General features: G+C 39.3%; 1 protein-coding gene across 1 annotated transcript in view; it reads right to left on the bottom strand.

Annotated features, from left to right (window-relative positions):
- The window catches only part of LOC311308073 (uncharacterized protein), a gene marked incomplete at its 3' end in the record, with an annotated part of 98,055 nt that overhangs the window by 38,523 nt on the left and 43,180 nt on the right, over positions 1–16,352 (bottom strand). The window contains exon 27 of the mRNA XM_084437010.1: positions 11,640–11,726. Within this exon, the coding sequence (XP_084293136.1) occupies positions 11,640–11,726 (87 nt within the window). The remainder of the gene's footprint in view (positions 1–11,639; positions 11,727–16,352) is intronic.

Raw genomic sequence — 16,352 nt, 5'->3', positions numbered from 1 at the left:
ATTTGGCGACAAAGCCACCAACGGCTGAAATGCCTTGTGGACTAGGGCAATTCTCCTTTGCAAGATCAGGCATAGCACAGTGGATAGGGAGTCGGCCTTGCAAGCAGCAGGTGCAGAGTTCGAATCTCGTTCAACCACATGTCAGATTTTCCTCCAATCTGCATGAAACGTGATAGGCCTACACAATATGTAGACTAATCCTAGTCTACAAAGGTTCAATATGATTTTTTCTAATTTTCCAATGCGTTCGCTTGTGACAGCCAATTGCATTTGGCGACAATGCCGCTAAACAGGAGTTGTATCAGAAATGCTTTAATAGCATTTAATTCAGGGCCCTTGCACCCTCTGGCCTTTCCAGCTGACATTAATTAAGTGCTCAGGACTCAGGCTCAAGTGTGAAGGGGCGGAAGGGTGGTTTGCGCACTCAGATTGGGATTCAGCTAATGTATCAAAACCACATTTGGCACACTGGTTATGGATCCCCTGTCATCAAGTCACATGTTGACAGCTTGAGAATTAGTTACCATTCATGTCTTTTTAATCTAATATATTTTTATACACTTGCCTTTTTATATAATAGCCTTGTTCTATTAAAGCTGTAAACAGAATGCATGCATTCTGCAATCATACACACTATCTCAAACAGAAATACCATTAAAGTTATTAAAGTCAAAATTCCTTTATAAACACAGAAATAACTGTACTTAAACATGACTGTTACAACAGCAACTATATCACACATACATCAATTATACATAGCCTACAGTATAATATCTCTACCCAAGGCCTTCTACAGAAATGCACTTTTAAAAATGGGCCTCCATAACCTTAAATGAGTAGATGGCTGCCTCTGCTGCTTAGGGGCCTTTGCAAAAGAGGCCTTTCTATGAGGCCTGTAGTGTTGTGGGTGGGCTTCGGCAAGTCCTGCAACTGGTTGATGGAGTTTGTGGCTGGTGATGGTTGATGAGCATCAGCAATAGCAATAATAATAATAATATTTTATTTGTAAATACACTTTACATTGAACAAACAAAGTGCTACAGGACAAAACATAAAAAAGCTACAGCAGCTAATGTAAAAAAAAAAAAACTATGACAAGACAGGCTACACAGGGCTAGAACTAACACAAACAATCTGACACAATCTAACAAAAATCTTTCATAAAATAAGGTGGGTTTTTAGGCCTTTTTAAAAAGCATCCAGAATCTGTGGCGCCCTCAGATGGTCAGGGATAGCATGGGAGCGGCGGAGCAGAAGGCCCGTCTCCCATTTGGAGCTTGGTCCTCGGGGGCTGGAGGAGGTTGGCCTGTCCCACTGCTGGTGAAACTGAATGAAATTCAACAAGCCCCACTACTGGTATGTGCCACACAAGATCAATGCTTCTTTATGACCGGTAAGCTCAGAAAAATTTAAAACAGACTCATTTGGTGATTATTAGTCCCACTAGGGGCAATTTATTTAGAGCAGATGTTGCACAAAAATCATAAAAACAAATGTTATACAAATGTTACTGTTGGCTGTGTCGTAAACACTTGGAGACAGCTGGCTGTAAGCGACAAGCAGGCAGACTGGAAAAGATGAGCTACCTGCAACAGTGGTCTCTCTAAGAACCTGTTACAGACATGTACAGGGAAGTAATAAGACAAAAGACCAATGCATCTGCACCTTCACACCAGATAAGAATAATTAAAAACAGATTTATTTGTTGATCGACTCACTGTTTTCTGGAGACAGCTAGCTGTGAACAACAGGTAGACTGGAACATGAGCTATGTGAGTGGTTGGGCCAAGAACCTGTTACAGACATGTATAGAAAAATAATGAGACAAAATGAATGCTTCTTCACAACAGGTAAGCTCAGAATAATTTAAAATAAATGCATTTGTTAATCAACTAATTCACTGTCACCTGGAAACAGCCACGGCTTCTAGTTCTACTTTAATTTATCAATTACCCCCATAATAGGTCTACCTGAGGACTTCTACATAAATTCCCACTGAGAAATTAACTGCCCTCCACAACCCCAAGATAGTATAATTGCCTTTGTTGCAAAAGAGGCCTTTCCATGAGACCTGTAGTGTTGGTGTGGATAGGCTTCGGCAAACCTGGCTGATAGGCCCTATGGGAGGTGATGGCTGATGAACCTGAGAAGACAAGAAATCTTTTTTTTTTTTTTGCATTTTGAGATTGTCTCTCATTGGAAAGTGCATTATAAATATTATGATGAATATTATAGTTATTTACCAGCAGCTTACCAGCTATGAAGAACCAGAGTAGGGGGACGAATGGTAATACACTCCACAGCATTTCTCTCTCTCTTTCGTGTCTTTGAAGCTGGTTGGTTATATGACAGTTTCGCATGTCTTTACACAGTCCTTTGCATTTTTATTGAACACTGTGGGTCATTGCTGATTTTTCAGATGAGGTTCCATGCCTTTTTGCTGTTCCTTGCCATTCAGTTGTCTCCAGTAGGGTTTGCCATTTCTGCTGGCGGTGTTCTGATAGGGAGGTCATGAGTCTCTCACCTACTTCGATGGTGCTGTCAGCAAAGGGATCAGATTCGTAGAGCTGTTGGTATTGCTCATATAGTTTGCTGTTGCTGCTTGGAGCATCGAGGCCGGCGATGTATTGGGTGCGGCAGCCTCTTGGGATGTTCTTGGGTTTTTGGCAGTGGCTCCAGTACCAGCTTCTTGCTCAGTCCAGAGATGCTATGGCTGACAAACACAATATCAGGGTTGTAGCCGGCTTTCCATCGCCCACAGCATTGTAAGGTCTCCTCTACATTCAGGGAAGCAGGAGCAGGGTCGACTACCTTTGTAATAGTTCATTTCAAATCTGTAAGGTAATTAGGAGACATGTCCTTCTACAAAAAGTGTACATGCTTTAACATACAGTAGGTGAAGCAAACCAACATAATGCATGTTTAACAAGAATAACATCACTTATAATATATAGTATATATTATAATATATAACTTATAATATATCATATATAGCATGTGTATGTTAGAAAAATAAACACTGTTAAACTATATACTCACAATGTGTTTTGTTGTAGTTCGTTTCACACAGCCAACAGTAACATTTGTATAACGAAAAAAAAACTAGATAAACCAGCAAATTCAACAGAAATGAAAAAGAATAAATAAACAGAATTGTGTAGTGTTATTAAATGAAATATGAATTAAATTAAACCTGCTACGGGGAGCCGTCCAGTCTTATATTCCTCCCCCCCCCCCCCCCTGCTTTGCGGACGGAATAGGTTAGAACAAACTTTGAACATTCACAGTAGGTATACTTTACTATTTAATGGTGAATATATTTAATTGTGAGAGATATGAACAAAGTGATATAAGTACCGTGCTATGAAAACTATAATTCTGTAAGTCTGCGCAACAATAACATTGACAAGATTACATTGTGCAATATAGGGCACTCAGAATATAATAGGTATACTTTAATATTAAATGGTGATTATAAAAAATATTACACAAATGAAATAAGTATCGCTTCATGAAAACTGTAGTATGTCTGAACAACTTCAACAATAACATCGTCTGTGCCTTTAATGTACACATGGTCTATGAGAGTACCTTTTTCAGTTGTAGCTGTTTGTACATGTTGAGTATATCCATGGTGTTCCATTACCTGTAAAATTGTACATGATCCAAAGACATCTTCATTAAAGTCTCCCATTATGATTTTCTTCCCTGGATGCTTCTCAAGTTCACAGATTACCTTTAAGAGTTGTTGCCGAAACATGTCAATTTTATAAGAACTAGGCCTGTACAAAACAGCAGCAGTCAAATTTACATGAGGTATTGCAAAATACAACCATTCCAAATTGGATCTTTCTGGAATCACGGTGTTCATGTCAATGTTGTCTGAATAATACAAACCAACTCCACCTCTTTCTTGATGTTTCAATTCTGCAAAAAGTGGCTGAGTGTCGTCATAACAGTTTGCCCTTGGGTTGTGGTTGAAGCAAAATCCTGGAAGTTGTGGTACTTCTTCAGTGTCTACGTTGAGCCATGTCTCTGTTAAGCAAATACAATCAGCTTGCATTAGGGTTTTATGGGCATGAATGTCTTGAATGTGGGCTTTTAGACTTTGTACATTGTGAAGTGCTAGTGTGCAGGTATGGTTAACATTAGAGAAAACAGACTTTTCAAATGAAAACCGAGGCAAGTTTTTCAGGGCCAAGTCTATTTTGTTATTGCAATATATGGTTGACTCTTTGAAGTCTTCAATTATCAATCCAGTGAGAGTTTTCACACGACTCAAAGCAACGTATGCTTGCCCTGCAGTAAAGATCTTCTTGAGTGATACAACAGCTTTTTCAACAGTAAGACCTTGAACCTTGTGTACTGTGCATGCCCATGCAAGTCTCAGTGGAAATTGACGGCGTACTCCACCAGCATATGTGACTTGATCCTCTTCCACTTTGATTAGAGTTAAATGTTCAGAAAACCTCTGTGTTTTCGATCTCTGAATCTTGCCAACATTTGGGTTATCAAACTCCACATGAATAGCTGTAGGGAAATCATCCTGTTGTTGACCTTTACTGATGTGCACAACTCTACCAAACGCTCCATTGACAAGGCCATCAGACACATCAATGTTTTTCTTCAACATCACTCTTGCTCCAATACCCAAAGAAACACAATTTGATAAACATGAATTAAACACTTTGCTGTGAAAACCAACCATCTGTTCCATTCTTCCAGTTTTGGGATTTCTGATAAAATCTTGAGCATGTATACTGATTGCGTCTGGGCAGGTCTTTTGCAGCCTCTTAAGGTTATAGTCATCAACTTCTCCATTAGTAGCAAATATGTGGATGTGGTCAGGTTCTTCACCAGTTTCACACCGTTTCAACATCAGAAGATCATTGGCGCTTAGGGGTTCTTTCTTTTTACGAACTCTGTCGGTTCAGCATCTCAGCAAATGTTGCATCTTGTTGTCTAACAACTTTAGTTAGTTCAACAACTTCAAAGTTGCTTTCCCACAGATTGACTCCTTTGTTATCGGCAAAAAGAGGAGTACCTTTTACAGCTGGTAACTGATAGAAATCGCCCACAGCAACAATGCAAACTTTTCCAAAGGGGGAATAATCACCAGTCTGCTTGATCTGACGTAGTCTACCATGAATGTAGGCCAGAAGGCGGTGGTCAACCATGGACACTTCATCAATGATGAGAATTTGCAAACTGCTCATTTTAGTCCGTAAAGAATTAACCTTCTCATCACCTAGAGGTTGATATGGCAATCTGATATTAGCACCAATGGAGAATGTGTTGTGAATTGTTGCAGCACCAATGTTAAATGCAGCCACACCTGTAGACGCAGTTAAGATTACAGTGACATCATCAGGGTTTTCAGCAAGCGGAGACAACAGTCGGGAGGCTTCATAATGTATTGCTTTGATCAAATGGCTTTTCCCTGTACCAGCACCACCAGTAACAAATAGGCGAAATGGTTCTGGATTTTGTCCAAGCTGCTTCTGCAAACACCACTTACGGACACTATAGAATATTGCCGACTGCTCTTCATTTAATGAGCGCAGTAAATGCAGTGCATCCTGTCTGGGCATTGACACATGATTTGTTTCAAGAGTGCATGCGGTTTCTGGATTTGCAGTAAGGTCTGGAATAAGTTGCTCATGATCATCCTCATCAGGCATAACTTTGTCTTTCATCAGTTCCAAACAATGAAGACGTTCTCTTTCTGTTTCAGGACATATTTGAGCCCAGGCATCTTCTAAATCAATGTCCTGTTCAAGCAATTCTTTAGCTTTGTCTATTTCGTCACTTTCCCTTTCAAAAAGAGATTTATTAACATCAACAATTGACTTCACTGTTTGGAGATCATTGACACATTTCACTGCGCCATTCTCATAGAAATGCTCAAATGTATCAAAGTGGGCTGGCTTGAGCTGATGGTCATCATAATATGGCAAAAACAGTTGTAGCAAGGAATGAAAGTACTGCTCTGGGTTTCTTGTTGGAGAAAATCTGGGATACCTTACAACAGCAGGTTCAGTTCGAGTCCTTTTTTGGATAAAACCACAGTCGTTGTCTAGTTTTATGACACATTCTGAAGACTCTTTCTTTGGTGACACCTGTGACCTTGAGAGTACTCTGTATTCAGAACAAAAACTGGCAAGGCATAGAATTTCGAATTGCTCCGTCTTGGGTCTGTTCTTATATCTCTCAACCACATTGGTCATCCACAAACTGCTGTCATCATGAGACCTTTTATGTTCAGCTTTACCTTGGAGTAGGTGCAAAGGCAAACTCATTCTTACAGGGTTTTCTCCAATGGGAATAAACTGTACTTGACGAGAGCATTCCTTCAAGTGCATGTGTGTTAACCGATACACTGCTTCTTGAGCTGAAACTTCTCTGTTGTGCAGGTATATGCTTCCAAGCTTTTTAAATGCTCCTTTTGCATCAAGGTTCCCATTCATGGCCTCATTCTGTGCACGTTGCAACAACAATCCCATTTCTTGTTCAGCTTTTGTGATATATGTCAGTATATAAACCACTACTGAAAAAGCATCCGTCACATATTGGATATCCATATTGCCTTGCCATGCATGCAGTAAGTCTCTGTTATACTGATTTACCCAAATGTCTTTTGGATTTCGTTTAAGGACAACGCTTTTCTTTTTGGAACATGTATTATATGCTCTTTCAAACAATCCTTGATCTATCCCAAGAGATTCAAAAAATGCCTCAGTCGAATCAAAATTCATGTCAGGGATCTTCAATGCACTTTTGACTTTCTTCATAATTGCACTTGCATTTTTAGTTTTGTCTTTGCCATTCAAGTCATCCGAGTTGCCTCCTCTTGTGATAAAAGTACGGCTCGATGGTGGTCGTGGGAAATTAAATCGACAGACTGTGTTTTTCTTACGGCATGTTTTGGAATGTCTTGTACTGTGCTTTTGCACGCTGTTCACAGTCTCATAAAGCTCTGCGTCAGTTTGAGGTGGAGTCTCACAAGTAATGTATGTGTCTATGAAATGTGTTACTTCGGCATCCTCTTCTTTATCAATCTTAGGAGCGTTTTCAATCCAAAAAAGACAGTGTACATGAGGAGATCCACGCTGTTGAAATTCAATCCGATAAAAGTAATCCTTGACCTTCCCTATGGGCTGAGCTTGAGACATGATTACATTATGCAAAAAAGAATGCCATCTGTGATCAAACATTCTTGCTGCCGTGACAGGATTACGGCGTAGAAGTCCACATTTTTCAGACCAATCAAGGTTATCCACATCAATTGGTTGTCCTTCTAGTCTTGCCATAGTGTTCAGCATTTCAGGCCATCTCAAGTCAGCAGAGCTAAAAGATGCAAAGAAAGTGGGTATGGACAGTTGTCGTATCATGGCAAACAAATCTTTCTGTGCTGACATCCAGTATGGAGGTGTCCCACGAATTCCTCGTAAAAACTTGTATCCTTCATTATTGTGTAATATTTTACGAAGAGACTCGGAGTTTAACAACATGTCTGGTGTTATTTCTTTCAAAGAACTATTGCCACCACCTTTGCGTAATGCAATGGAAACACTACACACAACTTGATACACCTCTGAAATGTATTGTGCATAAAATATAAAGTCTGTGTTTCGTGCAAAACGACCATCTGCATTGAGTAGGCGTGTATTCAGGTATCGTGCCAGAGTTATTTTTACCTCTCTCTTATCATGGAAGGTAGGTCCGCCAGTTGGATACAAAACAGGGAAAGATTTTGCTTCATTGGTTATATCTGACAGCAACCTAACTGGACTGTTGCCTTCACCAGGTGCCACATTGACTATGTCTTGAAAATTCTGATCAATTATCTCAGAACCCAGATCAACTGGTTGTAATGACGTATCTGACAAAAGCCCATTCTGATCTTTAATATATGTTAAATCTTCCTCTACTTCATCTTCACGGCTGTTTTCATCATCACTCTTTTCAATTGTTTCTTGACACTGTGTTTCATGTTTTATATTTTCCTCATCATGATCAATTCCATCCAGAGAGTTTACCCAATCTTCATTAAACAAGACATCGTCATACCACTTATTGTTTTTCATCAAATACTTCAGTGCATTTCTGACTCGATCAGTATGGACAAACTTATACTCGTAGTGACCTTTAAAAGTCAATTTCCGTTTAAGTTTTACTCTTATCATTTTATCATCACATTCATTTCTTGGAAGAATATTTGTTACATCTGTAGTATTAATTGGAACAGACACACATGGTCCGTGGCAAGCATTCTGACGTCCTCGAGGCAAACACAACAATTTCATGAAGGGAATATGACGTGCAATAAGATGTTGTTCCAAAGAGTTAAGACATTTAAGTTTGGCGGGGATTTCTTCTAAATGCATGTTATTGGTAACACTTTCTTCTGGTAGTTTTCCACAAAGTATTTTTCGATGGCATGTATAACAAATCCATAATTTGTTTGATGGACTAGTAGAGAAATAGCATTCATGTTCGCATTCAGCATCACACACATGTAAATATTGCAATGTTATACATCTGTTAGCAACTGCAGCAATTTGCTCTCCTCTGATTTCATAGCAATGTCTTTTACACTCAACCACCTGTTTCCTGAAGAGTAAACGGTGACAGACAGAGCACACATATTCTGGACCACGGCTGACTTCTTGACGAAAATTAGCAATAGTACAATCTATGTCTTCCTGTCTCTTTTGCGACTTAAAATAATTCTCACGACTTCTTTGGATTTTATTTAGACGAACATCATTATTTTCATGGTACTTCTTCATGCTGTAGTCACGCATGTCCCTCTGGAACTTTGGATCAGTCTTGTATTTAATTCTAACACGTTCGCGCATACGTTCGCGCATGTCCCTCTGGAACTTTGGATCAGTCTTGTATTTAATTCCAACACGTTCGCGCATACGTTCGCGCATGTCCCTCTGGAACTTTGGATCAGTCTTGTATTTAATTCCAACACGTTCGCGCATACGTTCGCGCATGTCTCTCTGGAACTTTGGATCAGTCTTGTATTTACTTCGAATACGTTCACGCATGTATCTCTGGAACTTTGGATCAGTCTTGTATTTACTTCGAATACGTTCACGCATGTATCTCTGGAACTTTGGGTCAGTCTTGTATTTACTTCGAATACGTTCACGCATGTATCTCTGGAACTTTGGATCAGTCTTGTATTTACTTCGAATACGTTCACGCATGTATCTCTGGAACTTTGGATCAGTCTTGTATTTACTTCGAATACATTCACGCTTACATTCTTGAAAATCTGTGTCTTTGTGATATTTATCTTTAAGATCTTTAAGTTTCTTTTCTCTGTAATCGCTCTTATTCTGGTACCGTTGGCGTTCTCTCTTAGCTTTTACATTGTCTGGTTCATCATTAAGCTTCCTTTTCCGTAATGACCTCAAGTTATCACCCTTATCATGACATGTTCCTGCACAAGCATTTCCTGCATCTCCCTGTTTAACACATGTAACAACTTCATAATGATTGCCAGTGTGGTTTAAATAAATACAATTCTCTGTGAGCAAATCTGTAGTAGGCATATGTGCATTCCATCTATCATTAAAAGTCATGATGGTTGTTTTTAATAAGTCAGCTGCAGCAAAAATGTCTATTTCGGTTGCCCATGAGCCACTGTAATATATTCTTGATTTGGTCATGTAGTCCTGCACAGATGTGTACTCATCTCTCAAATATGTTTCAAATTTGGAACTGTTGTCTCGAAGGTGTCGCACGATAGCCCGTCTAATTTTAAGATGCTTCTCTTCGTTTTGGCATATGCTAAAGGACAAACTACGGTAGAAACAGTTTCCATCTGGCTTTATGCCCTTCATCTTACAGGGAGACCCGATGCTATAAACATTTGCAGGTGCAATAACATCAATGTTTGCATTAGGCAGTTCTAAACATGTGCACAGAGCCACCTGATCCTGACCTGTTAATGGTTTAAAAGGTCGCTCATGAATTCTTATATCATTAATAATGACACTGTCCGAATCTGATCCCTTACTTCCGTTATGGGTTATTTCTATAGGTTCTGTTATGATTTGTTTGTCTCTCTTTCTTTTTGAAAACTCTGTTGCCTTATCACTGTCGTCTCTCACTTGTTTGTTATAATGGAATGAACGACTCTGGTGAAGCTTCTCTGGTTTAAGCTCAGAACGATTAAGGGGCTTGTGGTTTCTAGGAAAATCATTAGACGCTTTAGGTTCAATATAGTGTCGGCTTTGTGTTTTCCTTGGTGTACTGTGTTTTGTGTTTACATCCCTGCCAATCGTATATACTTCAGAAAAATCTGAATTGTGTTTCGCAGCACCAATACCAAAGTCAGCATCACATACCTTGGCCTTACGTTTTAAAACGTCACTGTAGAGTACTTTACTGCTTGCTTTAGATTCAGTGTTTTTCTCCATTTCCGCCTGAGTACAATGTGATTTTCTGCCGTTTTCAGAAGTTGTTACAATTGTAGTGGACTCGCTGAAAGTATTTCCAACTGCCTGCTGTCCGTACACTTTAGGCTTACCTTTGACAACATTGCTGTAAAGTGGGTTGCTGATCGTTGTAGTCGGTGTGCTTACCATGTAACTGGAAGATGGACCAGATGTTGTACGCACCTCAGCACTGGCATCAGTTATGGTCACTTCAACTCCAGTTATCTCAAACTGTGGTGTTCTTACCCCAAATGACTGTGCCAAGTCCAAAACGTAGCTATAAAGAGATGTAGCAGAGCTAAAATAAGCAACACAACTTGCCTTCTGTAGTTTCTGATTAACATTTCTATTAGCATGTGAATCAATGACCGCAAACCATGATCCTGCTTTCACAATAGCACATGTATTAGCACAAATGGTTAAGAGGCATGCGTCATTACTCAGCAGTGTCCGTTGTAATGCTACATCAAATGGCATGGCAACATCACGTACCGCATCATCATAATCATCAACTAGAACAAATCCAGCGAAAGAATCAGCAAAGTTAATTGAGAAAACAGAATTCCATAATATGTGTTGCCTTGGTAATTCAGAGACAGCAATGTAACCCCTTTCTTGAACATGGTCGCTTATCTTACCTTCAGCTCTCATTGACTTATACAGATCAGTCCCTTTCACAAGAACATCATCCAAATCTTGAGTCTCCCAAGTCAGCACACTGTTCATCTTGCACTTCAAAATTGCAGTCAGACTGATTGCACCACACTGCTTGTTACGTACATCTTGAAACTGTGGATGACCTTGGTGAAAAGATCCCAATAACACAGACCTCTCTGGAAAATCAACAGATTGAGTTAAAGAGAATGAATCATCAGTAACAACAGTGTGTTCTTTTTCCACGGTACTTGACAGTGAGTTAGTTGGAGAATCATGAGAGTTTGGTAGTTTGGCAGAGATTGGTAAGTTTGGAGAGTTTGACAAGTTTGACAAGTTTGACAAGTTTGTTGGAAGGTTTGACAGTTTGGTAGAGTTTGGCAAGTTTGTTGACAAGTTTGTTGGCAAGTTTGATGGCAAGTTCGTTGACAAATCTGTTGACAAATCTGTTTCACAAAGTTGTTTTGAAAACGTGTTGGTCTTAGAGTCATGGTCAAAGTCAGCTTTTTTTTCACAAGGAAGTCTAACCTCGGCAGTGGGCCCCTGGTGGTCTGAAGACCTCAGGTTAGCCCACCTTCTTTTCTGTGCCTGGGACTTTTTGCTGGATCGTGGCATCTACAACACAGACAGAACACACATTAGAACTAGAAAAACCGCATAGCGGCTAAATGCCACTGCCCAACAATGCAAGTTGCAGTTAACCTAACTAACCCTATCCCTAACTAACTGCTAATCTAACTCTAACGCTAATGCTACCTAATGCTAATGCTAACTCTAATGCTAATGCTAGCTCACTAAAGCTAGCATTATTGTTAGAATTAGAGTTACCTAGCTAGTGTTAGCATTAGCTAGCATTAGCATTAGCTAGCTAGCGTTAGCATTCAAAAGTGCCTTTTGTGATGTCACGGTGACCTTGACCTTTGAATACTAAAACCTAATCCAATACATCTAATTAAGTCCAACTGGACATTTTGGCCAAATATGAACAAATTCCATTCAACCTTTCTTGAGATAGTGTTCATCAGGCCAAAAACACATTTTGTGAGATCACAGTGACCTTGAAAACAGACTTGGACTTTAAGATCACCCTTCCAAATGCACTCAGTGGAAATATAGCAATAGGGCTAGGGAAAATGTAGTCCCAGACACGACCATCTTGTTTCTACACAGGTGTATCTATTCTCTGATTGCATAGGATTCTATGCAGTAGAGCCAATCAGACAAATAGATACACCTGTGTAGAAAAAAGATGGTCGTGTCTGGGACTACATTTTCCCAAGCCCTATTTTGACCAAAGGTTTAAATAATATATGCAAAGTGTGCTAATGAAGGAAGGTGGCATGCCTGCATCATGGTTACAGATTAATGTCTGGACATCACAAACATGGACTTAGGACTCAAATGAAATTGTTGCATACAAGTATTTTAACACACTATTTTAAATTAATGAAGGATGGCTTCCCACACACTTGCATTTAGCTAGCATTAGCTACCATGAGGTAGCTAAAGCTAGCTAGGAAATAGGAGCATAATTTGACACAATTCGAGGTTAATCTTTACCATCCAATAGAAATATTCAAAAATTAATTATGATACAGCACATTTAAAGTATAATATATGGTCTCTCACAAACATATATGCATAGCAAGTCAATATTTGTCTACAGTGTTATATCCAGCTAATCACATCAAACACACACAGCCTTACCTTTCAGTAGCTTGAAGCTAATTACAAGAAGGCGACTCTGGCTGAAAAGCAGATATCTAGGTCAAAAGCTGCCTCTGATTGGCTTGTTAAACTTCCAGTGTTTCGTTTGCCAGATTAACAGGTGTAATTAATAATCAATCTGGTTTCAGTCACATGATGAACATTACTTTGCTTACTAAAGATGGCTGCTGTGAAAAATACCCTATTGTTATTTCACCACAAACAGTTAATTTCAGTTTCAGACCATTTCAGGGATTAATTGCTCTCAGGTTGTGAAAATACTTGAGACCCCACTTTGAGGAATAGTAGCACAAAACATTTTACATCATGTTGACCATGAGGGAGCACTGCAATAAGCAAATATGTGTCTGTGTTTACATCAATGCTTTTGAAATGATCATATCAAGTTGCTGCTGATACCAGGGCATGTCTAATGGCCACTATTAAGCGAATTGGCCACAGGGTGACACTATAAAAACCCAAAATGCTTAAAGCCACGATCTAACTTGATTAAGAAAATGACTGAATCAATGTTGTGTGTGTCGTCACCTCTCCTACACTTCTGAAGACCGAACGACATATTATACATGGAAATGTTCGCATGATTGTCTGGATTCTGAAGAAGTAAATAGTTGAGCTATGCTATGTATACTTTTCGCTGTGTGCCAATTTAAACGACGACACCCCCCCCCTCTCACTCAACCGAGAGGAAGCGACCCTTCCAGCTGACATTAATTAAGTGCTCAGGACTCAGACTCAGATTGGGATTCAGCTAATAGGGTAAGCAAAGGCTAACATGCCTTGGGGACTAGGGTGATTTACCTTCGCAACATCCGGCGTAGCACAGTGGTTAGCATGTCGGCCTTGCAAGCAGCAGGTACGGAGATCGAATCCCGTTCAACCATATGTCTGACTTCAGAAAATCTCGGGCCCATCCTTGACCCTTGTCAAACATGTCACCACGTCAGTCTAGCTGATTCCTTGTCTGCTTGCAGTTAAACTGCTTGGCCCCCACATTCCTGCTTGCAGGTATATTTATTATTATTATTCTCCATCTTCCACTGAAGTCTAACTTCCCATGGACAAAAAATCGCCAAAATTTGCACAAAGCTCCAGTCCTATACCCAAAGTCCTCAACCTGCATTGTAGGTCAATAAACCTGAAGGTGGCGCTACAGCAACAGTCTAAAGTTTAAAACTTTAAAAAATCATTACAAATCAGCCATAGGTGCTATCACTGTAAAACCACCACGTGAATGTAGTCCCAAGTGAGACAAAACTTTCATACGCTCTGACCTTGCAGGAATTTTGAAGTCCATCACTCTGATTTTTTCATAAACTGTAAAACCTATCAAACCTATCTCCTCCCACAATTTTTGTTCAATTGACACCAAAATCGATCTACTGTATCTTCAGACTGTCCTTACCAAACGATCCTCACAGATTTTTGAAATATGAAAAATAGAGCCCACAGCACTTCAAAAAGTTTTACTGTTAACAGTTCTGTATAGTTCCTATTAATTCTCGCCAAATCAATGTCTGATCATCCTCATAAAGAGTGACAACATTGGCCACATATCCAAGATGTAGTATGATTTTTTTCAGAATTTTATCTCAAAAATTGAATTTTTAAAAATATGTTTAATTCTGTCCTCTGAAACCAACACTTCATACAGAGAAAACTACATTACCCACAATCCAACGCAAGCTCCACGAATCTGAGACATCGCTGTTGGCAACCCTACCCAACCCCCGCCGAGGATTACAATGACTAAATTGATTGATTGGCAACTGACTGAGTACACAGCTGCTGAAGTTAATGTTCAATTATGAAAAAAAAAAGCTAACAAAACCTGTAACCCACATTTTTCAATCAATTAATACTAAAGTTGCTACACTGGATCTTCAAACTGTCATTCACAAACTCATTGACCAGATTATTGAATTATCAAAATTGAGCTTACAATGCATTAAAATGTTTTACTTATTATTATTATTCTCCATCTTCCACTGAAGTCTAACTTCCTGTGGACAAAAAATCACAAAAATGTGCACATAGCTCCAGTACTAAACCCAAAGTCCTCAACCTGCATTGTAGGTCAATAAAGCTGAAGGTGGCGCTACAGCAAAAGTCTAAAGTTTAAAACTTTAAAAAATCATAACAAATCAGCCATAGGTGCCATCACTGTAAAACCACCACGTGAATGTAGGCCCAAGTGAGACAAAACTTTCATACACTCTGACCTTGCAGGAATTTTGATTATTATTATGATTCTCCATCTTCCACTGGAGTCTAACTTCCCGTGGACAAAAAAATCACCAAGATTTGCACATAGCTCCAGTAGTATACCCAAAGTCCTCAACCTGCATTGTAGGTCAATAAACCTGAAGGTGGCGCTACAGCAACAGTCTAAAGTTTAAAACTTAAAAAAATCATAACAAATCAGCCATAGGTGCTATCACTGTAAAACCACCACGTGAATGTAGGCCCAAGTGAGACAAAACTTTCATACGCTTTGACCTTGCAGGAATTTTGAAGTCCATCACTCTGATTTCTTCATAAACTGTAAAACCTATCAAACCTATCTCCTCCCACATTTTTAGTTCAATTGACACCAAAATTGATCTACTGTATCTTCAGACTGTCCTTACCAAACGATCCTCACAGATTTTTGAAATATGAAAAATTGAGCCCACAGCACATCAAAAAGTTTTACTGTTAACAGTTCTGTATATAGTTCCTATTTATTCTCGCCAAATCAATGGCTGATCATCCTCATAAAAAGTGACAACATTAGCCACATATCCAAGATGTAGTATGATTTTTTTTTGGAATTTTATCTCAAAAATAGAATTTTTTAAAATATGTTTAATTCTGTCCTCTGAAACCAACACTTCATACAGAGAAAACTACGTTACCCATAATCCAACACAAGCTCCACGAATCGGAGACATCGCTGTTGGCAACCCTACCCAACCCCCGCCGAGGATTACAATGACTAAATCGATTGATTGGCAACTGACTGAGTACACAGCTGCTGAAGTTAATGTTCAATTATGAAGAAAAGCAAACAAAACCTGTAAAAATTAATAAACATATCTCATCCAACATTTTTCAATCAATTAACACCAAACTTGCTACACTGGATCTTCAGACTGTAATTCACAAACTCATTGACCATTGTTGAATTATCAAAATCGAGCTTACAACGCATCAAAATGTTTTACAAATGTTTTACGATACGAATGTACAAAATGAACATTGGAATGTCAACTTTCTTGTTGTCCTATTCTCTCGCTTATTGCTCCTAAACTTGTCGGAAATTGCCTGGCCCCGCCTCATCGCTGCGAAGCAGCTTTAATTGGGGGCCAAGCAGCGAAGCTGCGTAGGCCACCACTAAGTTTCTACCTTTTCTTATTTCTTTCTTTATTATTATTATTATTCCTCTGCCATTGTAGTCTATGGCAGCCCATAGAAGCTTATGGTAGAAAGTTATGAAAATTGGCACACTCATTCGGGACAGTGCCCTGACCC

Source organism: Borostomias antarcticus (genome assembly GCF_949987555.1).
Source record: "Borostomias antarcticus genome assembly, chromosome: 4".
Taxonomy (NCBI): Eukaryota; Metazoa; Chordata; class Actinopteri; order Stomiiformes; family Stomiidae; genus Borostomias; species Borostomias antarcticus.
This window is presented reverse-complemented; position numbering and strand designations above follow the sequence as displayed.